The 26660-nt window shown below is 45.6% G+C and overlaps 2 protein-coding genes across 5 annotated transcripts in view; one reads left to right on the top strand and one right to left on the bottom strand.

The window, feature by feature from the left end:
• Positions 1-26660, bottom strand: part of CHRNB3 (cholinergic receptor nicotinic beta 3 subunit) — a 127736-nt gene that overhangs the window by 19989 nt on the left and 81087 nt on the right. The window lies entirely within an intron of this gene.
• CHRNA6 (cholinergic receptor nicotinic alpha 6 subunit) lies at positions 7486-24334 on the top strand. Of its 2 annotated transcripts, XM_039544677.1 has the most exons (7): positions 7486-7774; positions 13045-13184; positions 14535-14579; positions 16949-17058; positions 17164-18142; positions 22662-22798; positions 23423-24334. In XM_039544677.1, the coding sequence occupies exons 1-6, from the start codon at positions 7696-7698 to the stop codon at positions 22782-22784; spliced, it is 1476 nt and encodes a 491-aa protein (XP_039400611.1). In that variant the 5' UTR covers positions 7486-7695; the 3' UTR covers positions 22785-22798; positions 23423-24334. The 2 variants fall into 2 exon arrangements, with proteins under 2 accessions (XP_039400611.1, XP_039400610.1); XM_039544676.1 differs by having other exon boundaries at positions 22662-24334.

The following is a 26660-nucleotide window of genomic DNA, read 5'->3' as shown; positions in this document are numbered from 1 at the left end:
CTAAGGAGGTTGTCCCATGGAATTGTGGGATACTTCTGGCTGACTTCAGGGACCTGAGTTAAGTGAAGCTGTGTCTATACTGTATCTGCACTGCAAAGCTCTGGCCAGGGATGAGGGGTTCAGGGTGTGGGAAGGGGCTCTGTGCTGGGGCAGGGGGTTGGGGTGCAGGGGTGAGGACTCTGGCTGTGGATGAGGGGTTTGGGGTGCAGGAAGGGGCTCCGGGTGTGGGGAGGCTCAGGGCTGGGGCACAGGCTTACCTTGGGCAGCTCCTGGTCAGCGGTGCAGTGGAGCTAAGGCAGGTTCTCTGCCTGTCCTGGCTCTGCGCTGTGCCCTGGAAGCAGCCAGCTGCAGGTCCGGCTCCTAGACGGGGGACCGCAGGGCTCTGTGCGCTGCCCCTGCCCACAGGCACCCCCGCCCCCAGCTCCCATTGGCTGCGTTTCCCAGCCCATGGGAGTGGGGAGCTGGTGCTCGGGGCAGGGGCAGCGCATGGAGTCCTGTGGCCCCCCGCCTAGGAGCTGGACCTACTGGCCACAGCGCAGTGCCAGGACAGGTAGGGACTAGCCTGCCCTAGCCCTGCAGCACCACTGACCAGACTTTTAACTGGTGGTGCTGACCAGAGTCACCAGGGTCCCTTTTTGACCTGGCGCGGCAACCCTACAAAGCTCCACAGCAGGCCCCAGAGAGACCATGCATCTGAAGCCCTTTGGGATATTGGCACTCAAACTGAGACCTGGAATAGAAGCTTTTTCATCCTTGAATATGGAGCCACTGCCATGGATTCTCTGAGCTTTACTAAGTAAAGAGCTGCAAATAAAGTCAGTGAGTGAAATCCTGGCCTTGTTGAGGTCAAAGGCAAAATCAGTGATGCCAGGATTTCACCTTGTCCGTTTACAGAGTTCCTCTCAAGTGTGCTGTTTCTGATGCTGCATAAGATGTGAGCTCTGAGTGAAGGTTTTAGCACATTCAGTCCATTCACAGAGATTTTCTCCAGTGGGATTTCTTTGATGTTGATAATGAGCAAGCTCCATCCGAAGCTTTTCCTGCAATCGGTGAGTGTATTCAGTTCCTCTCCTCTGTGCAGCTCTTGTGTCAGATAAATGCTGAGCAGTGACTGATGCTTTGCCCACATTCAGGACATTGCTGTTCTATGTGGAATCTGATGTTCAGTGAGACTTGAGCTGAGTGAAACGTCTCTCACCATCTGGACGTAGGTTGGGCTCTCCCCTGCGTGTGTGTAGTGTCTCTCTAAGTTCCCTGGAAACTCATATGGTAGAAAGATTAATTCCATGTCTTTCTCTGCTGCTTTTCCAACCTCCTTGTGGTTTTCCCACTCTGGACCTTGGGAGACAGTCAGATTAGATCATGTACCCCAGATAAACAGTATCTTATCTAGTTCACTACTCAGTGTCTATTGTTCGATGTAGAGTTGGTCAAAAAATAGTGTGGGGGGGGTCTACTGATAATTTTGACAAAAACAACAACAATTTTTTTTGTCACAACTGAAATTGGAAGTTTTCAGGTTTGGGCCAAAAGTTTTTTCAATGAGAATTCAAAATTTTCCCGGAAAGCAGACATTTTTGTTAAAACCCAATATTCCATTGCAAAATGGTTTGAAGGGAATATTTTCTTCCAGCCCTAGTTTAAAGTCTCGTCAGCAAGAGCAGCTTTTGGTTTCTTTGTCCTCATATCATTTGCATATCCACTTTCAGGACTGTCTTACTGCGTTTCTCCTTCCCACTTCACCCATGATGATCTCCTCTGCTGTGCAGGCTTCTATCAAGGTTTTCTTTTCCTCAAAGCCTCCTTCCCATCAGGAGAACCTCTCACTTTCAGAACGGAGTGGTTGTAAAGTCACAGTCCCATAATTCTCTTGCATCGTCTCCCTATAGACGTCCCTCTGCTTTTCCTCTGAAAGAAATACAATTGCTCATTGTACTCAGTGCTATAAACCTCAGATGCTTTGTCTAAATAGAGTACTTCTCTCTCAGCTACTTTGGTTATATACTTTTGATTGTTTTCTGTTTAGGAAATATTAGATATCTCTGAAGTTAAACAATAGTCGTATTAAAATTCCTGGGGATATTGCACAATGCCAATGTAAAAGTGAGTATTCACTTTAAAAAAACATACTCCGGTATGTGTGGTCTTTAAATTATTGATGTTATCATAGCCAGGTGTATAAATAATGCATCACTTTATGCTGTGCATTGTTGGCGGTTTATTTCCATTACATTCCTCCTGGGATGTGTATTTGTTTTTTAAAGCTTTGGTTTCACTTTTGAGATTAAGGAGAGCTGATGTTTATGGAAAGACAGTCAACAAAATGTTTGTTCATGCAGAAGAAACATAGACTTCCTACCAAGAAAGTGTGAGCACACCAAAGAAAGACTCATATCCCAGCAGGCCAACCCATAGGTTTTATATAACCGAAAAGCCTTTTTAGTCGTTTTTCTCTCATACAAAACTAAAAGTGTTAAGTATCAGAGGGGGAGCTGTGTTAGTCTGGATCTGTAAAAGCAGCAAAGAATCCTGTGGCACCTTATAGACTAACAGACGTTTTGGAGCATGAGCTTTCGTGGGTGAATACCCACTTCGTCGGATGCATCCGATGAAGTGGGTATTCACCCACGAAAGCTCATGCTTCAAAACATCTATTAGTCTATAAGGTGCCACAAGACTCTTTGCTGCTTTTAAAAGTGTTAAGTTACAATTTATTTGTAGTTACATGTAATGGATCAGATTGTCCATAAAACAAACAGAAGGGTCATTGTGAGCATTCCAGAACCCCTGGAAGGCAATGGGCGTGTTGCTGTTGACCCAATATTTCTATTGTTAATCGTTCTTGCGCATGTTGCCTGTACTCTCTGTGTGTGGTACCGTTTAAAGAGAGAGCCAGGTCTGCGTGCACCATTCCCAGAGCTGTCGTCCTTAAGCAGCAAGAATTCCTGGAGGGGGAGTTGACTTTAATTCACTCTCCCACTTGGTGTGATGATGGGGACAGGACTAAGGTGAGGACGGGCAGCGCCTGAGGAGGAAGGGAGGCTGGGGAGGCTGAATCGAGGGAGGCTGGGCAAAGGAGGTGGAGCAGGGAAGGAGACGGTGTGTCTGAGGGGATGGAGATTGCTGGGCTGAGGTGATGGCAGAGTTTGTGGAGGGGAGATGGGATGTAAAGAGGTGGGGGAACACGAGAAAGAGAGATGGAAACGAGGAGCCATCAGACAAGCGTGTGGTTACTCAAGTCCCAGAGCGGGTCAGTGGCAGCACCAGGCATAGCACCTGGCATGCCTGCACTATCAACTAAGCTACGTAGCTCCCTCCTCCCCGGCAGTGACTCCTCCCTCTCTTTCGCTCACTCCTGGCAGCTCCCACTGCACACAAGGGCGCTCTGCTGAAAGGAGCTACTTGCTGCTCTGACCTGAGCTGCAGGAGAGGAGATGATGAGTTGAGGTTGCATTTTTCTCTCCTGTGGTCCCTAGAGCAGCCACCAGAGTGGTTTTGGTTTTGAAAGAGACTTAGAGTATTGTAAATTCCCACGTGTGCTCCTCATTCTCCTCAACTGTCCTTCCAACTGTCCTCCTACTATGCCTTCCGCCACCTCCCCCCAGCTGTTCTGCTACAGGTGAGGGAGCTGGGAAAGGGAAGGGGTAGGGATCTTTGTCAGCTTCATCCACACCCAGAACAAAGCAGCAGGGAGGCAAGAGAAAAAATGTTTGGTGCAGCGTCCCAGCCCTTCCCAGCCAGCCAGCCCTGCCGTCAGAACTTTTAAAGCAAGCAGAAAAACTCTGCCGGAGTTTCCATCCTGGGTGAGATTTTTTGCCTTTCTGAAAATTTTTTTCATTCTGATTCAGAATTAAAAGGTGGAACTGCCCACAGAACAGAGATTTTCAAAAAGAATTATTTCCCAAAACCCAAAATGGAATTTTTCAAACATTTCCCAGGCTAGCTTCATGGCTGCCCAACTCTTGCCAGCTGGCAGCCTGACAATCTGGTGAGCCAGGAACCCAGCTAGCCTGGGAAACTCACCAGGTGGGCTGCCAAGGAGCCAGACAGCCCAAGGAGGCAGGTGGGGAAACTGGCAGGGATCCAGACAAGTTTCTATCAGAAACCTGCCTGGTTTCCACCAAAAATGTTGGTGAAACAGAGACATTCCCATATAGAATCAACATTTTCTGATGGAAAAATGGTCAGAAGTTTCTAAGGGAACAGCTGTACAGTCATTGTAAAAGTTCCCTTGCAGAGACTTTACACTAGGCAGCAAGGCTGTGGGAGGCTGCTGTGCACTGCTGCTGCCTTCTGAGTCAGCTGCACCCAGGCCATAACACACTCAGAACCAGAGACTGGAGAATTGCAATAAACCAGCCTTGCCATAACTATCTTCATGTGTTCTTACCAGGCAAAAGTCTCAGGCTAGCAGTGTGTAGCAATGAATACAATGATCTTAGTAACAGATGCATGCTCATCGATAAGGCTAAGCCCGATGATGAAATATTAAAGCCATAGATTATTAAGACCAGAAGGAATCACTCTAATCATCCAGTCTGATTGGCAGTGTAACACAAACCAGCAAATTTTACCCAGTGATTCCTGCTTCTAGCCCATACGTTCTGGTTGAGCTAGGTCATCTCTTTTAGAGACATCCGGTTTTGATTTAAAAACTTCAAGTGACAGAGAATCAAATCTTCTTCCCAGGCAGGAACTTATAGATCATGGTAAGTTCACTTCTGTCCTCACTTTGGATGACATTCAAGCTTTCAGTGCCCGGGTGTGGAATCAATCATTTGTTGTCCAATAAAATTTCTAGTATAGGAGTGTTTCTCAGATGGGGCTTTGAGCATGTACATAAACCTCTTATGTTTTGGTTTCCAGCTCATTAGTAGTATTATGGTAATGCCTAGAGGCCCCACCTGAAATTGTGTTAGGTGCTGCCTGGGTATGTAATAAGAGAAAGTCCCTAACGCAAAGAGTTTACAATCCAAATAGACAAGACAGACCAAGGGTAGGAGGGGAAACAGAGGCGCACGGAAGGGAAGTGACTTGCCCAAGGTCAAACAACAGATCATTCCCAGAACCGAGAAGAGAACGCAGCATGTCTGTGCCCCTGTCTCGTGCCTAATCCACTGGGCTACTCTGCTTTGCCTTGTAGTCACAAAGAGAACTGGTTGGAGAGCTGAGTGTATGCAGATCACACCTTCTTATAAGAGGGAACATGAATTAGAATGATCCAGAATTGGACCGCCAGCCCTGATCTGTGTCCTTTGGAAAAGCCATGACTCAAATCTAGACCTGAATCCAAACTTCAGTACCTGGTACAAGTTTTGTGTAAAGCACCATCTTTCTGTCCTAACAGAGTACATAGCGAGTTTATCGTGATCCTCATAAAATAGAGATCTTGTGGCTTTCTAACAGCCCAAACCATATCCCTGCTGCAGTATCTATCTCCCTGGCAAAGATGTCCTGTAGAGAGGGTGCTAAAAAACCTCCTTAGCATTAGGAAGCAGCTGTTGTGCTCTCCCCGGCTGCAAGTCTTTCTTGCATTGTCAAAGTGCACGTTATCTCTTGCATGAGCCAGTTTTTCTTCTGAAATGAGTTCAGAGCACAACACTGAGTCAGCTCACTAACGTTGGATGGAAGCACATGGAAGCTTTTGAGTCAGTGTTCCCTCTGCAGCAATTAAGAAAGTGGGGAATGAGAGGTGACTGAACCTAGGCCAAGGCACGTATTCTTAAAGCTTGTATCTGGCAACTTGATACTACAATGGTGGGTACGTCAGACATGCCACTGGCAAGTGATCAATTAACTTCAGTTACCCACGGCTTCATCTGCTCTCTGTTGTACCAAGGACTCAACAATAGAGCGGTGTGAATAACTGGTTTGTCAGTTCACTGCATGCAGTGTTGTAGCCATGTCGGTCCCAAGATAGTAGAGAGAACTGGGGGGCGAGGTCATATGAAAAGTTGGTTCCACGAAAAGATATTCCTTCACCCACTTTGTTTTTTCAGTTCACTGGAAATACCAAACGTTTGGAAGAGAAAATCGTTTTGGGGCAACCAAAACATTTTTTGAACCAAAACGTTGAAGAAAAATTCATTTTGTTTTTAGGTTTTTTAACCTCCTGGAATTTTTTTAATTCACCCATTTTGATGGCTGTTCCTGTTCCTCCTCCTCCTCCTCTCTCTGGACCTGATTCAAAGCCCACTGACGTCCATGGGGCCCTCTTTCAGCATTCCTGTTTTGTCTTCTCCTCCTGCTTTCCTTGATCCCTGGGTGACCCCACCCACTTCAAACATCACCTTATACGCTAATGTCCCAGACCTATTTTTTCACCCCAACCTCTACATTTCTGTCTATTTATTAGCGTCTGAAAAGAGGTGTTTAGAACAGAAATACTTTCTCACCCTTAACTATAGCATTTGCTTCTGTACTACAAAGGCATTTTCTTCTGTTTCCGTCATCAGTGCATGTCACGTGTGTAAACAAAAAAAACCCCAACTCATTAGAAATTAATAGTATTTGTTTCATCCAGTCATTTATATTGGTTTGAGCTCACACAACAGGGATTCTTTTTTAGAGCAACCATCTAGATAGGAAGTTACTATGCAGAGGTGTCTTTAACCACATTTGGTGCCTCTGTTCCCCATTTGTAAAATAAGGTGATTGTTTTCTCCAGCCTTTTACCTGGCCTGTCTCTGTAAACCTTCATCTTGCAAAGACACACGTGCTTAACATGCTGTGGGTGGGTGAAGTCAATAGCATTACGCACTGTACATAAAGTCATACGGGTGTCTGTCATTGCAGGACTAGGGTCTGGGGCAAAGGGCTGTCTCTTATGCTGTATAAATACAATGTATGCTGGAGCCCTGCTTTCCACTGGGACTGCTAGGCACTCCTGCAAAATTAATAATAATAATAATTGATGCTTTTTCAATACTCTGTGAATCCACTCCAGTAGTTGTGGTTTAGTGATACATGTGATAAAACTGTAGCAGGGCATTGAAACTGGGAGCTGCTGGGGTAGGGACCAGCCTTCTCGAATGTCTGGAAAACACCGAGCACCTTGTGGGCTCTACCGTTCAATAATAACAATGCTGTAATGAGCCGTTACAGCATGTAATGCAACATCTGTCTCAAAGTTCAGATGGTTTCAGATTACTGAACCTACATAATATCACTTCTCCCGCTGCAGAAAAGCTCCCCATCTAGAAAAGTGAGGGGGGTTCACCTGCATATCCTGCTAGGCTTACAGGCAGGATCTGTGTCGAAGCCACACCAAAGAACAGTTAGAGCTGCTGCTTGTGGGCAAATGTCCACTTAGTGGGAGTGCTGTCTGGCTTTCCTAAGGGCTGGTGGTGATCTCCCCCCTCCCACAAACACAGCTCCCCTTCTGCTCTTGCTTTGTCACACAGACCCTGGCAGGGGTGGAGGATGACTAGAAATGTGGCGATTCACCTGACACTAATCAGTTTTGTTCCCTTTTGTGCACACAGCATGAGCTCTCTTCTCTTGGTAGTAGTAAGAGCGACAGTGCGCAGTTTGTAATGATCCTCTGGCTGCAGATTTTGCTTTGAATGCAGAACTGAAATACGTCTTTACATCACCGAGACCGTTCAAGAACTGAGGGTCGCATGCACCTTGTGTCCGTTCCTGTGCTTATCCAAACCTCTCTTCTCAAAAGGGAGTTGTAGTCCTGTTTGGACAATGCTTTCGGAGAAGTGTCTAGGATTTCTTTATTCCAGCTTCTGTCTGTGGGCATATGTCTTCATGTCCTTGATTAAAGGTAGGTTTCTTTTTATCTTGTCTCTGAGAAATCTATTTCCTGCTCCTGTTTTCCTGGATTCAGCTTGATTGAAAGTTTTAACCAATTGTTTAACTTAAAATAACCTTGTGTAAAAGTCCAGGATACTAAACATGTGGTTGTTTATTAAACCAAATTTTAAGAATGCTTTTCTAAAAACATTTGATTCTGGTTTGATTCAATGAGAAAATACCTCTAGAGTATCATGGAAAATAGGAGATAAAGTGATTAAGTGTTAAGCCACTGCTTAACTAACAAGGGCTAAAAATGTAGGGTTCTGTGCATGTTTTGCATTTGTATTTATGAAAGTTAGAGGTTTCTCACTAAATATTCATTTAGCTTCAGTTGTGTGATACATTTTTCAAAAGCACTTGCATGACTTTGGACCAAACGCCATCACTGAGTTTCAAAGGGACGGGTCCCCCCAAGTGACTTGGAAACTTTGGGAAATCCCACCCTTCATAGTTACCCGGACCCCATTATTGTGAATTACCATATCACTTTATATGGTACAAATAAAATGGGTTTTAACATTGAGACAAATGTGAAAATAAATGAAATCACTGGAACTGGGGAAGCTCGGAACACCTACCTGCCGAACAACATCTTGTTTCAAAATGTTGCTTTAGCTTATAGATCTACGGCCAGGACCATTAAAAAGCCAATAGATATTGTACTTTATCCAGAATATTTCAAACATGCTCTTCTTGGTCTCATTCATACCTCGCTCCTCTTTAATCTCTGTCACTCTGGCTGGCAGGTGTCACTTTTGCTCACTCTCCCTTATAGGCAAATGAAACGGTGTGGGGAAACATTGAGTTTTGTCCCGAGAATCTTTGGGAAGCAGCTCATTCTCAGACAGCATGGTTCCACGGGACGGTGACCAAAGAGACAGGAGAGCCAAAAAAGAGATTGCATTTCACTTGTAGTAGGTGCAATAAATATGCAAACGTAAAGAATATATAATAATAATTTGAACCATCTTTTCCAGAATTTGCAGATTAGACATAACAAAATATAAGGTCATAGGTGGAACGTTAAAAATGTCTGTCCATAAATGGAAGAAAAAATCCTATTTACCAACATTTCAGATTCTAATATTGGTATAAAATTTGGGCTGATTTTATTTCACCCTAGAGGAAGAAATGTCATTTTAAAAGGGTAGCAACAGTGGGCCTATAAATAATACCAGGGCCGCCCGGGGGTAGGGGGTGGGCAAGTGGGGCAATTTGCCCGGGCCCCGTAGGGGCCCCCACGAGACTTTTTTGGGGCCCCTGGAGCAGGGTCCTTCACTCCCTCCAGGGGCCCCGGAAAACTCTCGCGGGGTCCAGGCATCTGGAGCTTCTTCCGCTCCAGGTAAGCGGGACCCGCCGCCGAAGTGCCGGGTCTTTGGCAGTAATTCGGTGGCGGGGGGCCCCTACCACAGGTCTTTGGGGCAATTCGGCAGCATGTCCCGGAGCGGAAGGACCCCCTGCTGCCGAATTACCGCCGAAGCGAGGGCTCCCCGCTGCCGAAGACCCCAGGCCCCCTGAATCCTCTGGGCAGTCCTGAATAATACGTCTGCTTTGACAATTACAGGCTGCGTAGCTCAGCTTGAGCCATGTGTGGAGCCTGAAGTTAGCAAAGATCTCATTGAAAGTAAGACGCAAATGTTTAGCTGAGGCTATTTAAGAGTTGGAACAGCTTACCAATGAATGAGGTAAATTTTCCATCACTTGCAGTCTTGAAATCAAGTGTGAGTGTCTCTCATTTAGACGTGCTTCAGTTCAACAGTAAGTCAGTGAGCTTGCTGCAGGACTAGTGGGTGAAATTCTGGCCTTAATGGATGTAATCTATTGGGTGGATAATAAATGCACCCTTGAAATAAATCTACACGTGTATGAGATCTACTTAGGATCTGAGCAATGGAATGCCTGGCAATGGGCTGCTTTAGGCTAGAGGTGCATATAATATTTGTCCTTGTTCACCTCATTTACATTTCTGGCTGTGGCGTGACCTGTTGAAGATGGAAGTGTTACCTACTCCTAAGGTGGAACATTTACCATGATTTAAAGAGCAATTCCCGCTATTCTTAGGATCTGTTCAGCGCTGATGGGAGCCCTAGTGTAGACAAGGCTCCAGTGACCTGTTTTCACCACCATGTTATTTAAACCTGCTGGCAGGAAGTACAGTCAAATCGGGGGTAAAACTAGGTCCAACTGCAGGAGCTGAGCTAAACTATCTATTCCATTTAGGTACTTGTGTGTTCCCTGTTTCCATAGTAAGGGGGACTCATGCTCTTTAACATTTTTATCCTCACAACACCCCTGTGAGGAAGGGCAGTGCTATTATATCCACTTCACAGATGGGAAACTGAGGCACAGAGCGGCTAAACGACTTGGCCCAGGTCACACAGGAAGTCTGAAGCACAGCCCGCACCCAGTTAGTACCCTAACCACTGGACCGTTCTTTCTCTCCAGGGCTCAGACTCCAGTGGGTACTAACATTGGTATAGAAGAGCCAGTGATAGCGGTAATGAGAATTCTGTTTGTAAATATCCCATGCGTAGACAAGACTTTAGTGAAAAGGACGGAGATTGTCTCTCCGCCTGCTACCAGTGGGGTGCACTCACCAGTTTCCAAAATGGCTTGTAGCTCTTGGACTTTACTTAGTCCCGGCTCCTAGACACTCACGCACCAGCAGCAGCTCTTGGTGCCTGTTGTGGTTCTGACCTTTCCTCCTTGTATCAGTTTTCCCCACTGTCTGGAGTGGCTCAGGGCAGACACCCCTAACTGTGTGAAATTAGATTTCACCAACCCACTAACAATTGTGAACTCCCAAAATACTACAATAGTCTTATCATGGGTCAGAGACAGTCCTCTTAGGCTGGAGTGTCTATCTTGCTCCGTATAACTTTATACCACGGGCTATAGAGGTTATAGGTGAGATTAATACAGGCAGCATCCTACAAGCACTTTAAAAAGTCTAGACACATTCTTATCAACTTACCATCTAATACCTATTTTGATAATGATACCGCATAGTGAGCCAGCCTGGTTTCCAGCTACGCATTTGTCAGCGTTCAGTGAGGCCTGGGGCCTTGCCATGAGCTGGCACCTGGTCTGCCAGCATCACACAGGCCTTGGCACTTCTGGGCTAGGCTGCTGCCATACACTCTACATGGGGCCACCCCGCAGGCTTCTTCCACAGTGTCCCCCTCCTGATGGGCCTCTTTGAGCACATAACTTCAGCGCTCAGCCTGTGCTGGCTCCCCAGCCCCAACCTTCGTTTCCATAGCAATTCAGCCCTTGGTATTACTCTGCTGCAGTTTACAGCATCTCCAAGCTGTAGCAGAGTGAAAACTGACCACAGTCTGTCAATTTTCACTGCTGCTGGTGAGAACCCTGTGGGCAGAGGTAAAACTGACAAATCATTTTAGCTTCACTTTGCAGCTGCTGCTTTGGAAAGCTGTGAATATCAACAAAGGCAAGTGCTGGAGTTATAATCCTAATAGCACCAAACATCCAATATTGATTTAAAGACTTCAAGTGATAGTGTGACAGAATGCACCCCTGCATTCACACCCTACACACTATTGTAATAATTTTTGTACAAGTATACCTTGTAAGGTAGCATTTTAAAACTCATAACTTGCTGATCAGTATCGTCCTGATAAAATGAGTGACAACATTATATATGAGGTTGTAAGGTTCCACTGTGTGCTGTTATTAACACATGTTCCAAATGGCTTAATTTTCATTTAAGCAGTAGACAGTCACCAGGCAGTAAGAGAAACAAAGGAAGCTCAAACAGGTGAGGAAAAAAGCAGCAGGGAACATCATTCCACATGGACTCTCTCTCCTAGTGCCCAGCTAGAAATGTTTTTCAAGAGAGGGACTGTAACTATACGAAGGAGGGACAAACACCCCAAGCGGCCCATCTTCCTTCCCTTCACGGCACCTGAAGTGACAAAGGAAGCCTTTGTTGAATTCTGAGAGAACATAAGAATGACCATACTGGATCAGACCAAAGGTCCGTCAAGCCCAGCATCCTGTCCTCTGACAGTGGCCAATGGCAGGTGCTCCAAAGGGAATGAACAGACAGGTTATCATCAAGTGATCCATCCCCTGTCGCCCAATCCCAGCTTCTGGCAAACAGAGGCTGGGGACACCATTCCCTCCTATCCTGGCTAATAGCCATTGATGGACCTAGCTTCCATGAATCTATCTAACTCCCTTTTGACCCCCATTATAGTATAGGCCTTCACAACACCCTCTGGCAAGGTGTTCCAGAGGTTGACAGTGCGTTGTCGTGAAAAAATACTTTTTTGTGTTTGTTTTAAACCTGCTACCTATTAATTTCATTTGGTGGCCCCTTGAGAAATGGTCCTGACCTAAGAAGCTTGTTCAGTAAGACTGCTGAAAGCATATGGTGAGAAAACTTTGCTTTGAATTTAATATAGTTTGTTAAGTCAGGCACCAGTAAGCATTTTATCCTTATTTTTCTTGTAACCATTTCTGACTTTTATGCCTCATTACTTGAACTCACTTAAAATCTTTCTTTGTATTTAATAAGTGTGTTTTATTGGTTTATCTAATCTGATGTGTTTAAACTGAAGTGTCTGGGAAACTCCTTTTGGGATGGAAAGTTGTGTGCATATTATTCTTTTAAAGAAATAACAGACCTTAAATAATTTGTATTGTCCAGGAGAGGGCTGGCGGTGTGTTGGGGTCACCTTGCAATATAACCCAGGCTGGTGAGAGCCAGAGTGTAACCCAAGTGTGGCTGGCAGGCTGCAGTTACACACACAGACACTCAGGGTGTGGCTTGCATGCTGGAAGGCTGTTTGTGAGCGACGCAGGTGGAAGCTACTTCAGCAAGGCATTGTAAGGCACCCAAGGTTGCAGGCCAGAAGTGACACAGCTGCTCATTAGTCTAGATTGTACCCTGGTATGTCACAATTGGGGAATCCACCACATCGCTAGGCAAGTTGTTCCAATGGTTACTTACACTCTCTGGTAATAAGTTGCATCTTACTTCTATTCAGAATTTGTCTAGCTTCAGCATCTAGCCACTGGATCTTGCTATGCCTTTATCTGCTAGCTTAAGGAGCCCTCTTCTATCAAAACTGCATTCACGTGTCAGTGCACCAAAAGTCTGCGTTAACAAGTGGAGGCTGGGTTGAGGACCCCGTGAAAATCAGGCCTGAAATTTTCTCTCTCCTCTTTCCCGCCTCTTCAGCAATTGCTTTCTGTTAATTTTTGTCAATGCAGGTTGCTCAGCATGTGAACCAGAAGAACGGTTATTTCAAAAACTTTTCTCCCATTACAACCACTTCATCAGACCGGTGGAAAATGTATCTGATCCTGTGACAGTACATTTTGAAGTGGCAATTACACAGCTTGCCAATGTGGTAAGATTAATTACAGAATGCTTAATAGACACTTGGGTGCTGATTTTAGAAGTTTACAAGCACAATTGCATGCACATAATTTACACACACACAATTGCATGTGTAATCAGTGGTTGCACATGCAAACAGCCATTTACAAGTCTCGTGTGTGTGCAGACCTTGCCATTTTCTTTGCATGTTGTGTAGATGCAGTTCTGTAATCTTCAAGGCTCAGATGATTAGAAGTTTCTTGAGTTAATGGTTCAAGACGTACAAGTACAGAATCTGATTAAACTGTACTCTTTTGTGGATGGTTTAAAGGAGTTTTCCTGTTTTCTTTTTCTCTCTACACACACTCACACTGACACATAAGTGGAGCTATATATATTTTTGGATAGTGAAAAATCATAAGCCAGACTCTTGGATTTTATCAACTAAGGGGCAGATTTTCAAAGGTATTTGGGTGCCTAAAGGTATACATGGGCACCTAGTGGGGTTTTCAAAAGCGCCTAGGCACCTGCCTCCCAACGGGCCTAGGTGCATTTGAAAATCCTCTTAGGCACGTAGCTGCATCTTTAGGTACCTAAATACCTTTAAAGTCTTGCCCCAAATGCTTAACTTTTATTACCCACCCAAAGTAAGGCCTGGTCTACATTTAAAACTTAGGTCAACTACCTCTCTCGGGGCTGTGAAAAATGTCACACTCTGAGTGCTGTAGTTAGGTCGACCAGTGTAGACACAGCTAGGTCTATGGAAGAATTCTTCTATCATCCTAGTCACTGCCTCTTGGAGAGGTGAATTAACTACACGGATGGGAAAACCCCTTCTGTCAATGTAGGGAGCGTCTATACTCTGCTCCTACCGGGCATAGCGGCAGCTCCGTACTTGTGCCACTGGAGCAGCTGTAGTGTAGACAGAGCCTCAGTGTCTCACAGATAAGCTGCTGTTTGCAATTAATGCATGTTCCCAAGCCTCTGCAGTCACTCTCTCTGGGGCCCCAATGCAACAGCCATTGAATTCAGTACTAGTGTGAGTGCATTTACATTAGAGATTTGCACTGGCATGACTACATCGACATAGTTACACTGGTGCCGTTTTCCTTAAAGCTGACAAAGCATTGCATTGTGTATTGTGTTGTGTAGACACAGCACATTAAACCTTCAGTCCAGCAAAGCACTTAAACACCTGTGTAACTTTGTGTCTGAATAGTTACTCGTGTGCTTAAAGTTACGCATGTACTTCAGGACTTTGCTGGATCAAGACCTATATGTGTTTTGGTTTCTGTCTGTATTGGGCTAATTGGTAACTGTTTGTGGATGCTGTAACTGATTTGTGGGGTTGAAAAGTGTCCATCTATTTATTTATCTCTAGGATGAAGTCAATCAGATTATGGAAACCAACCTGTGGCTGCGACATGTAAGTGTCAGCATTGCACATCAGTATGTGTTTTGCATCAACACTGGGCTTTGAATGTGTGTGTTGGCATGAATTCGATCTAAAGAATAAACATCTCTTTTGTAACAGTGTCTTCAGAGAAACACACTATGTCTGCACTAGAAATGTTGCAGCAGCTGCATTGCTGGCAGAATTCTTTTGTCGACCTAGCAATGCGTATGCTGGAGCTTAGGTCAGCTTAATGACATTGCATGGAGCATGACATTTTAACTACCTAACTTTGTAGTGTGGACCAGCCCACAGATCAAGAGAACTCAATCTAACCAAGGGCACATTTGAAACGTTTTATAACTTAAGTACCATAATATTTGAAATTATGTAAAGTTTCCTCCCACATTTCTATTGTGTATTATTCTCATAGATTTTTAGGGTTAAGGGAACTTATCTAGTCCAATCCTCTGCTTAAAGCAGGACCAATCCCCAACTATTATTTTTGGTGCTAGATCCCTGAATGGCCCTGTCAAGGATTGAACTCATAACCTGGGTTTAGCAGGCCAATGCTCAAACCACTGAGCTATCCTGCCCCTTTTTCATTAGCTCCTCTGTTACCATGCATTTCATCTGCTACATTTCATGTCCTTGGGCTTGGCCTATGCACAAGAGGGACAATTAAATATGCAGGTCTGCACACAGACAGGAATAATTTCCTAAGAGCAATTTAAATGCCTAATTAATCTGGAAGCCAATAATTTTGGGTGCTTAACAGAGCAACCGAATTTTCTCCAATTTTCCAAACATTCAGGGAGATATTAGCTTGTGCTCCCAATTGTGCAGCCAGGTGAACACTGTGATGTTGCCCAACAGCACACCCGCTCCTTCCTGTGTAAACCCCCACCTCCATGCTGGTGTAGCTTCCCGCAGCCTCTTTGCCCTTCATTCCAACAAAAAGAACCGTGGCCACCAAAGAGAGAGACTTGTTCCACTGAAAGAAGTCAGGCGGTAATGTTCACTTGTATGCTTTCCTAGCAGGGTAAAAACATCTTTTATCTCTCCCGTGTGTGTCTGTCTGTCTGTCTGTACAGAGGGATTGTGATTTTTCAAAAGAGAAGTTTAGGTGCCCGACTCCCATTGAAATTCAGTGAGGTTTGGATGCCTAACTCCTTTAGGCTGCTTTGAAAAGCTCAGCCATTACGTTTACTGGCACTCTCTGTGTGGCCCAGACAAGGCGCTCTACCCCGCTAAGCTGGAATAACTTAGCTCCTATACCGGCTCCTCACGAATATTCTGTTACGTTTCTGGCTGCACTTTTCCCCTCACCTCCTTCTCCATGCACTCCCTATCCGTGGCCCCACAAAGTCGCGGGACCTCCTGGTCAACCTCCTCCTTGCCCTGGCTAAAATGGCCATCTACGTGACCAGGGAGAGGCGGTTGGCCAATGGAGACTTCTGCGACTGTGAGGCCTGTTTACGATCCTCTGTCCGTTCACTATCCGGGCACAGTTCCTCTGGGCAGCGTCCACTGGCTCCCTTGACGCTTTCAAGGAGCAGTGGGCGCTGTCCGGGGTTCTCTGCTCGGTGTCCCCATCAGGATCCCTTCTTTTGACCCTTTAACTGCACTCCTGTCCCTGTTATTTCATTAGTTGTCCCACGAAATCATTTGGTTTCCTGGTTCTGTAGATCCTCCCCTTAGACTGGGGTGGGGTCCTTTAGCAGTGGGTGGGCTTTTGCCCACCCACTTCCCGGAACCCAACAGGTAAGTTGGAATAAAGGCTTAGCCCCAAGCCCCCCAGGAAGGTGGTGTGCTCCACTCCAGTGAAATGGCACTAGGCTGGGACTTGGGAGACCTAGGTTCTATTCTTGGCTTGGCCATTGACCTGCTGGGTGACCCTAGATCAACCACTTCCCCTTTCTGTGCCTTTGTTTTGTCTGCCTTGTCTATATAGACTGTAAATCCTCCAAGACAGAGACTGTCCTGTATCATATGTACAGCCCTGACCTTGGTTGGGCCTCTAGGCAGTACTGTGATGATAATAACAGCAGGCCCCATGTTGCCTGCCTGCATGGCAGAAGGATCTCCACCCAAGACTCACATAGGTCAATGTGGCTGGTGGCTATGGAGGAGCAGCAAGCCAGAAGACAGGCCACATGATTGATCCACAGTAATTAGAGCCATAGCCCTATGCAAGTGAGGATGGAGTAAACATGAGCAGTACTCTTGTGTACTGGACGCATGACTGTTAAGTTAATTAACTTAAGACGTTGCATTGCATCCCAAAGTGCTCAAAGTGCTGTGCCGTAGCTTTCTCGTGGTGCACTGCACCTTTTCCAGGCAAATCTTTAAGCGTGAGTTGAAAACACTAGGCTTAAAATAATTATTTTTCCTTCCTTTAGATTTGGAATGACTATAAATTGCGATGGGATCCAATGGAATATGGTGGAATTGAATTTGTTCGGGTGCCGGCGGATAAAATTTGGAAACCTGACATCGTCTTGTATAACAAGTATAATGCTTTTTACGTTTGCCATCTTTCAAAGGTCACCATTTTATATAAGATGCTGTTTCACTTCCTTGTTCATATTGTTTACACTGTCATTTGTATTTCTAGTGCTGTTGGGGATTTTCAAGTCGAAAGCAAGACCAAAGCTCTTCTTAAATATGATGGGATGATCACTTGGACTCCACCTGCTATTTTTAAAAGCTCCTGTCCTATGGATATCACATTTTTTCCCTTTGACCACCAGAATTGTTCACTGAAATTTGGCTCCTGGACATATGACAAAGCCAAAATTGACCTCCTGATTATTGGCTCCAAAGTGGATATGAATGACCTTTGGGAAAACAATGAATGGGAAATAGTTGATGCTTCTGGCTATAAACACGATATAAAATATAATTGTTGTGAAGAGATCTATACAGATATAACATACTCCTTTTATATCCGAAGGCTACCCATGTTTTACACCATTAATCTGATCATTCCCTGTCTCTTCATTTCATTCCTAACTCTATTAGTCTTTTACCTTCCATCTGACTGTGGTGAGAAGGTGACCCTCTGCATCTCAGTGCTACTTTCTCTGACTGTATTTTTGTTGGTGATCACAGAGACAATCCCATCAACTTCTCTGGTAATTCCACTGGTTGGTGAATACCTGCTCTTCACCATGATATTTGTGACCCTATCAATTGTCATCACCGTGTTTGTGCTGAACATCCATTACAGGACTCCAACCACACACACCATGCCCAAATGGGTAAAAAGCGTCTTTCTCAAGCTCCTGCCCAAAGTCCTGATGATGACAAGACCTCTAGAGCCGCAGAAGGAAACCAGCTCTAAAAAGAGTAAGAAAGGGCTTGCCAATAAATCTAGCAAGATGAAGCAATACGGAGATGTTAAATTATACAGGGAACAGAGATGCTGCCACTGTGACAAGGTGAACGAACTTGTTACCAGCAAAAGAAGATTGAGCCCTCAGCCCATGAAATGGGGGGTGGAGCACGTCGAGTACTCCGCTGAAGTCGGCGAGGTAATTAGCAGCGTTCAGTTCATCGCTGAAAACATGAGGAGCCAAAACGAAACTAAAGAGGTAAGAGGGTTATTCCCACTGCCTGGGTTGCATTATGAACCTTCCACTCCCAGCAGGGCGCGGTTGTGTGCATGTCTCGTCCCACTGAAGTCAACGGTGCTATTCTGTAACTCTCCAAAAAGCTACCAGATTTGTTTGGAGTGGTTTGTTTATGAACCCCCATGCTGCTTAGTGTTCAGGGTCCTGCTGTTCTCTCTATGTTTATAGACTTGACTTCCAGAATGGGCCCACCATCTGGACCCACCCGTGTACATAGGTTCAGATTTCCCAAGTAGTCTCTTACCAGCACTTTATATAGTTTCACAGGCCTAAATTTTCCTCGGTGGCCAGTGATTTTGGTAGCCTCCATTTTTGGGGGCCCAACTTGAGACAACTTAAAAGGGGGCTGATTTTCAGAGAGTGGGTGCTGGCCACTTTCTGACAATTAGGCCCCTTTAAGGTGTTTCAAGTTGTGCTCCCAAAAACAGAGGAACCAAAATCAGTAATGGCTGTTTGAAAATTGTGGTTGCAGAACCCTGTCCAACCCTGTTCTCTTTATTTGAGGTATCATAGACTTTGCCACCCACATCCGTTACTAGCATCACTTTTCCTGCCGATTTACATGTAGAAACCCTCCTTCTTCCCTAGAAGCCCAGCGCAGTACCACCTCAGTCTACTATTTCGTGGCCTGTGTCTTTCCCGGCAAGCTTTAACTGACACTGTAATCTTGTGTAGCGGCCTCAGGACTCCTCCGTTGGGAGTTCAAGGGGCTTTTCTTCCTTGCATGCTGCTTTCTCGCAGCAGTTATACTGGATTGTAATGCTTCCTTCTACACCCCTCACTCACAAGAGGCTCAGTCTTAAAAAGTGCTGAGAGGAAGGTTAAGGTGCAGTTAAGGTGCAGAACTTGGTTTCAGTTCCTACTTCTGCCACAGATGTCCTGTGCGTCCTTGGGCAAGTCACTTAGAATCATAGAATCACAGAATATCAGGGTTGGAAGGGACCTCAGGAGGTCATCTAGTCCAACCCCCTGCTCCAAGCAGGACCAATTCCCAACTTAAGGTTCGAGTCACAAAGAAACGTAGGTGTAGTGATGCTGAGCATCACGTTTAGGCCCTTAGAAAATCACTGGAGTTCACAAAGCCTGGGTTATGTGCCTAAGCTCCCTAGGCAACGAATGGGGAGAAGTAGGCGCCTTAGAATGGAATGGGATTCACAAAAGCCATCACGCTAGGTGGCTCCTCACCAGAGGCCAAGCTGAGGGGTGAATGCTAAGCACCGCCCCTTTCTGAGATATGTGCCTGGGCTCCCTCTGCCTGGGATTCCCAGTAGTTTGTGGGTGGAGGGATTAAGAGGCTTTTAGAAACAAGACTTGGTGTTCGGCTAATGGGTTTGCTTGTGCAGAATAATGAATCTTTCATCTGAACCGAGACAGCTGTCATAGGATGTGATGCTCTGAGGGTGCAGTTTAGAATTCTAGGAACTCACGGGCCGGATCCTCAGTTGGTGTAAATCAGGGCAGCTCCACTGAACTCAATGCGGCTTCATTGGTTTACACCAGCTGACCCTCTGGCCACCAGGGTTTGCAGAGAAGGTGAGCAAAGGGCCGGATTGTGGCTCTGAAGGAGCTGGCTCCCCGGAAGGGTAGGGGCTTTTGAGCAGGGCCAGATTAAGGCAGAGGCACGAGAGGCCATACCTAAGTCTCCTGGAGTCACATGAGCTCAGAGTCCCAGCTGCCATTTAAAAAAAAATGTTCTAGCCCTTGTGGATGCCAAGAAAAACCTGGAAATATGACCTATTGTCACTGATGCCTGCCTGAGTCTGCAGGCAGCCTGAAATGATAGCTTTAAGAGGTGTGAACTGTCCCAGACAGCTCAGCTCTGAAAGCTGCTGCCAGCCCTAAGGGGCAGGGCCATGGTGTGAGGTGTGCCCATGGCTTGCCACTCTGCAGCCAGGAATTCTGGCACACTAGGCCAGAGTGCTGCCTGGAGCATGAGAAAGTGACTGCTGGGATGGGGGCTCTGCCACCCTTTGAAAGGGTGTGGCATGCATGTCTTTCCCTGCACGGTGTAACAGTGCATTCCCAAACTGTGTAACCAGGGCTTGTGCACTGTCATAGAATCTCAGGGTTGGAAGGGACCTCAGGAGGTATCTAGTCCCACCCCCTGCTCAAAGCAGGACCAATCCCCAGACAGGTTCACTGGTGCATTTTAGCTAAACCGAGATGACAGCAGTTTTGCATCCTGGGAGCTGCACAAAGCAGGCAGAACATGTCCCTTAGATTAGACACCTCTAACAACTCCCTAACGGCTTCTGCTCTTTTTGTGAAATTGCAGCATGGCTTAACACTACTTTAAATCGCGTTCTCTATTCAAACGGAGCATTGGCAGCTCCTTATCAATCGCGAGACCGGCTCCAGCCTTTCAAAACGTGTTACAAATAAAACCCAGGACTCTTAGTGGGGGGGAGGGAATGCTTGGGCAAGCTTTGACTTAACCCTTCGTACTCCTCAGAACACCGCTTGCTGCTCGGGCCTGCCATGGGGAGAAGGCTGGAAGGTGTCAGAAGGACAGCAGCACTTTGAATTGTGGACAAAGGGTTACAGGAATCGGGGCTGTATTTGCACTCACACAGAGCACAGCAGCAACCTTTGGAAGGAGCAAAAGTGCTGTAAAAATGAGAAACGAGGTGGGTGAGGAAATGTCGTGTATTGGGCCAACTTGTGTTGGTGAGAGAGACAAGCTTCCGATCTTACACCGAGCTCTTCTTCCGGGCTGGGAAAGGAACTCCCAGCCTCCCAGCATGAGTAGTTCTAGCTGGCCCACCTTGCATTGAGCAGCGACACTCAGAGTTAGTTTGCCAGGCCTGAAGAAGAGCTCTGGGTAACTGGAAAGCTTGTCTCTCCCACCAACGGATCTTGGTCCACTAAAAGATATGACCTCACTCGCCTCGTCTCTCTGCTGCCCTGGGACCTACCTGGCTACCACAACCCTGCATATAAAAATGAGAAGGCTGCTGAAAAGGGAAGGAGACATGAAAGGGACAATGTCAGCGCAGAGTTAGCCACAAAAAAATCAATATTCCAGGGCTAAGTACTAGTGAAAAGGAGCCTCAGAAGGCCTGGGTGGGTCAGGTTGGTTTGGATACAGCTTCTCTATGGTTTATATTTACTTTCTGAAGTTGTCAGCAAAACAGGGCTAGAAATCTTGCAGAAACAGCCTCTCTTAGGCCTGGTCTACACTACGGGGTTGGGGGGGTGTCGAACTACCTTAGTTTGAATTTCCTACCTGTCCAGACGCCGCGGGATCGAACTCCGCGGCTCCCCCGTCGACTCGTTCGCGGTGGTGGAGTTCCGGAGTCGACGGGAGCGCGTTCGGAGTTCGAACTATCGCGTCTAGATTAGACGCGATAGTTCGAACTCCGAGAAGTCAAACTCTCCGCGTCGACCCAGCGGGTAAGTATGGACCTACCCTTATGTGAGTTCCAGTAGATCCTGCTGATGTACTGGCCTGAAATATCATGAGAACAGGGCAGAGGCCAAAAAACGCACCGTGCCAGTCTTAGGCTCTACATAAGTGCTGCTGCTGCCTTGTTTTAATTTTAATTTGATGGGTTTGCTACTAATAGCTGGAGATGGTTTAATGCAGGATTTTAAAGGGCAATAGCATCCTGTCTGGTGTGTATTCCATTGATTGTCCTGAGAGCACTTAGGCCCCAATTCAGGAAAGCACTTGAGCACATGCTTGGCTCAATCATTGAAGAACTTTGCTATACATTACAGGTCTGAGTCCCCATTTTGGACTGAAATTGGTGGAGTTTGACCAGAATCAGGCCACAGATGGGAACTGCCTCTTGAATCAGCTGTTGGGCCAAATTCTTCTGTTACACCAGTAGAAATCTGGAGGACGAATTCCATTTGTTTCACTGGATTTCCAACAGTGTAACTGAGAGCAGGGCTTGACTAATTGCTCCTATTTTCTTATTTGTTGCAACCTTTGTTCTTTTTCCTTTTGTGGGAAGTTTTTGAGCGTTTTGGTTTTTATCCTAACCCTGAACTGATGAGATTGATTCTTATAGCCCATATTTTTTCCCTGCCTTGAAGTCCTAGAATCGAATTCTGCTCTCCAGTTGATCAGTTATCCTGGATTTACTTGGGTGCACCTGACACAGAATCTGACGCTACGGCGATCATCTACCGTGGTTCTGTTATTTGCAGCGGATGTGCCTATTTAAAAGAGACGCTACAAACTTGGCCAAGGGTTTTCAGTTGTGCCCAAGATTTGTCAAAAGTCATTTGAGAGCCCAACTCTGGGCACATTGAAGCGCTGAGCATTCACCCTTGGGAAATCAGGCCCCTTTGAGCACCCAAATATTGAGGCAAGCATTAGTCACTTTTGTAAATTTCATAGCTCGTGTATATTCTTCTTCCCAACACTCACAAGCCCCTTCCTCAGTACAGTTATTTCTAGCAGGGGATCAAATGCACCCATCACATGCATAGTATGTTTAATGTGGTGTATCCTTTCTTTTCTGCATTGCAGGTGGAGGACGACTGGAAATACGTGGCTATGGTGATAGACAGGGTGTTCCTTTGGGTGTTCATCGTTCTCTGTGTGTTTGGGACAGGAGGGTTATTTCTGCAGCCACTAATAGCAGACACATAATCCCAAGAATGCTGGTTGGTTTTTGTTTTATTCAATTCCCTACGTTTTTGGAGATCCACCCATCCCCTCCACTTTCTCTTGTTACGCTCGGCCCATCCTCCAAGGATCCATCTGCAAAGGGCTGCTGTTAAGCTGATGTTCCCTCTGGCTAAGAGATCAGGGTGTGGCTTCCCCTTCCAACAGTCACAGGGAGAGAGAAGGCATTCCGTCCTGAGGTCAGTTTCAGATTGTCGCATATCATCATCGAGTGCCCACTGACTGACTTCAACGGCGGGCTGCCGTCTCTCCACCTGGCTGATGACACCATTCAATGACTGGGCACTTTGCACATACACCGATGATCCCTTTGAGGACCTCTGTGGCAATTCCTGCTCCTTGTTATCTAGGGGGAGATTTTCAAAAGCCTCCAGTGTCAGCCTAACTGTGCTCCCATTGATGTCAGTGGTAACCACTGACTCCAACAGAAGCAGAGCAAGGCTAGTGGGAATTTTACCATTGCCTCCACTGAAGTCAGAGTTAGGGCAGCACAGGACCCTTGGAAAATCCCCCGCCTACTGTATTCTAGCGCTCTTGCTTCTGCTCACAAGTGCACCCTAAACATTGCGTGTGTTTATTTTACTGTCTTTATATCCACTTAGTACTCTTCACTACAGCATTTGGATTACCTACGACAATCCTGCTGAATGCGTTGATGGTTTGTTGTAGTCTTACAGTGAAGCCATCAACGTGAATAAAAGTACTATAAAAACCAAAATATGACCGGAGTAGTCAACAGGCGGACCACAGGCCAAATCCGGACCGCCAGGTGCTTTTGAATGGACCCTGAAATCTTTTTATTTACTTATCATTATTGTTAATTTTTTATTATTTTCTCTGGAGTTTGGACCTTGACTATACTTTGATCAAGAAATTTGGACCGTGACAAAAAATAATTGACTACCCCTGAAACAGACTAATGTGGACCCAGTTCAGGAAAAAGCTCCGCATCTTCTGCATTGTGGCCACCCAACTCAAGGCCCGGATTCAGCAAAGCTGTTAATCACATGGCTTAATTTTAAGTTTATGAATAAGTTCCATGGACATCAACTGGACATAAGCACATGCTTCAGTCCTGCGAAGATACATGTGCTTAACTTTTTGCACTGCAGATAGGCCCATTGACTTCAATTAGACCATTCACAGTGGATAAAGTTAAACACGTGTAAATTGAGCCTAAGTGCTTTGCTAAACTGCAGCCTATGTAGGTTTTTTACACCTTTTGCTGGTTTGCCACAAGGTCTCTGCCTGGACATGTTCCTAAGGACTCGAGCCTCCACTCCTTACTAAGAGACAAAATGTCCCTTGAAGTCAATGGATGTTTTTAGTGACAGAAGCAATGGAAGATCCTGCCTCTTTCATGTGAAAAGGTGTGGTAGATGTATGCAATATGTAGATCAAAGCGCTGATTGTCACAGTTTCCTGAACTGATGCAATTTCTTATAACAAAAGAGTATTTTTAAACAATATAACACAGTTAGCAGGTACTTAAGAACTAGGATTATTTAAAAGATTGTTTATTTCAAATGTGAATACCGCATCTGAAGAAGTGGGTATTCACATCCAGACTAACACGGCTACCCCTCTGATACTTTATTTCAAATGAATATAGATCAGTGAGAAGAGGGGTTTGATTTATGCCATAAATCAACAGGGGTCTGGAAAGAATATCATTTTCCTATTACAGTATTTGAAGAGGTAAATTATTTTATTTAAATATAATACAACCAATGCTGTCTGTGGCACAGTTGAATGCCGCTCAATCATGTACGGTGGGTGCTGTGCAGATGTTTGAACACGCATGGTTTATCTCATTAGCCCATTGCTGAATAAAGCCTCTGGAGCATGCCTTCTTGAGGAATGTTTGTGGTTTTTTAATGAGGACTTGAAGGGCTACTGTCAAGTTGAATTCTTGTTTTTGAATTCACTGAATTGTGGATGGGAAGGAAGGGGAGTTGTGGCCTGAATTCTGATATTGGTGCATGGGCAGTGCCTGCTCTCTGCCATTTACTGTTATTTGCAAATAAACAGCAGCCAGTTAAGGAAAGAGGTGCAGTTCAAAGTGTGCTTCGTGGAGGCCAGGGCCCCGAAGCTAACACCTCAGAAGCAATAGGCTACTTTCTGTAACACAAATTTTAAGGAATGGGGTTAGAATTTCTGGAACGGTACAGTTAAGGCCTCCAGCCCCTTATCAGCCCTCAGTGTCACCCCACCTGATGTATACCTCCACTTCTCCATCAAACACCCTTCCTCCTCGGGGACTCGGGGACACCTCCGTTCACAGCTGGCAATCCAGCTTGTTGAATTCTAGCTCAGGTGAAAGATGTGAGCTTGGTGTTTAAAGGTGGCAAATATTTTGTTGCAGTAAGTGCAACTAGTCCAAAATTGGTGGCCACATGATGAAATTAACATGGGACACATTAAACGGCTTAAAAGCTGGCTAACTAACAGGTCTCAAAATGTAATTGGAAAGGGGGGGTCATCATTGAGCAGGTGTGTTACTAATGGGGTCCCACAGGCCCCCACAGTTCTTGGTATTTTTATTAAGGACCTAGAGGAAAACAAAAAATCACTGATAAAGTTTGCAGATGACACAAAAATTGAGGTGGGTGGTAAATAATGACAAGGACAGGTCACTGATCCAGAACCCATCTGTATTGCTTGGTAACTCGGCACAAGCAAATAATATGGGCGTTTAATACCGCTAAACACAAAGGTATACATATAAAGTGAACAGAAAGCTGCCTAGATCGTCGGGCTCAATGGGTAGTGATCAACGGCTCGATGTCTAGTTGGCAGCCGGTATCAAGCATAGTGCCCCAGGGGTCGGTCCTGGGGCTGGTTTTGTTCAACAACTTCATTAATGATCTGGATGTTAGGATGGATTGCACCCTGAGAAAATTTGCAGATGACACTAAGCTGGGGAGAGGTAGATGAGCTGGAGGGTAGGGATAGGGTCCAGAGTGACCTAGACAAATTGGAGGTCTAGGCTGGATATTAAGAAAAACTATTTCACTAGGAGGGTGGTGAAGCACTGGAATGGGTTGCCTAGGGAGGTGGTGGAATCTCCATCCTTAGAGGTTTTTAGGGCTCGGCTTGACAAAGCCCTGGCTGGGATGATTTAATTGGGGGTTGGTCCTGCTTTGAGCAGGGGGTTGGATTAGATGGCCTCCTGAGGTCTCTTCCAACCCTGATCTTCTATGATTCTACATATAAGGAAAAAGAACATAGGCTGTACTGATAAGATGGTGGCTCTATCCTAGGAAGCAGTGTCTTTGAAAAAGATTTGGGGATCGTGGTGGATAAGCAGCTGAACGTGAGCTGAACAGTGCAACATGGTGGCCAAAAGAGCTAGTGTGGTTCTGGGATGCATAAACGGGAATATCAAGGAGGACTAGAGAGGTTATTTTACCTCTGTATTTGGCACTGGTTTGGTTGTTACTGGAATATTGTGTCCAGTTCTGGTGTCCACATTCAAGAAGGATATTGACAAATTGGAATGGGGTCAGCGAAGGGCAAGGAGATTGTTACACTAAATAGACTGTTCCTTGAGTCTTTAACTATAGGACATGTTTTCTAATCCTTCAGTCAAAGAGAAGCTTAAGGGGTGACTTGGTTTCAGGCTATACGTGCCTCCGGGGGAACAAATATTTGCTAATGGGCTCTTCAATCTAGCAGAGAAAGGTCTAACAATCTCCAATGGTTGGAAGTTGAAGCTAGACCAATGCAGACTAGAGATATGGTGTACATTTTTAATAATGAGGATAATTACCCAGAGGAACAATTTATTGTGCGTCATGGTGGATTCTCAATCACTGGCAATTTTTAAATCCAGACTGG

Source organism: Mauremys reevesii, linkage group 6, assembly GCF_016161935.1.
Source record: "Mauremys reevesii isolate NIE-2019 linkage group 6, ASM1616193v1, whole genome shotgun sequence".
Lineage (NCBI taxonomy): Eukaryota > Metazoa > Chordata > Testudines > Geoemydidae > Mauremys > Mauremys reevesii.
The sequence above is the reverse complement of the archived record's forward strand: the minus strand, read 5'-3'. Positions and strand labels throughout refer to the sequence as shown.

Coding starts and splice junctions, on each gene's coding strand:
- CHRNA6 (XM_039544677.1), top strand. CDS start 7,696: ATGCTTTCGGAGAAGTGTCTAGGATTTCTTTATTCCAGCTTCTGTCTG. Junction 7,775..13,044: donor CTTCATGTCCTTGATTAAAG/GTAGGTTTCTTT, acceptor TTGTCAATGCAG/GTTGCTCAGCATGTGAACCA. Junction 13,185..14,534: donor TTACACAGCTTGCCAATGTG/GTAAGATTAATT, acceptor ATTTATCTCTAG/GATGAAGTCAATCAGATTAT.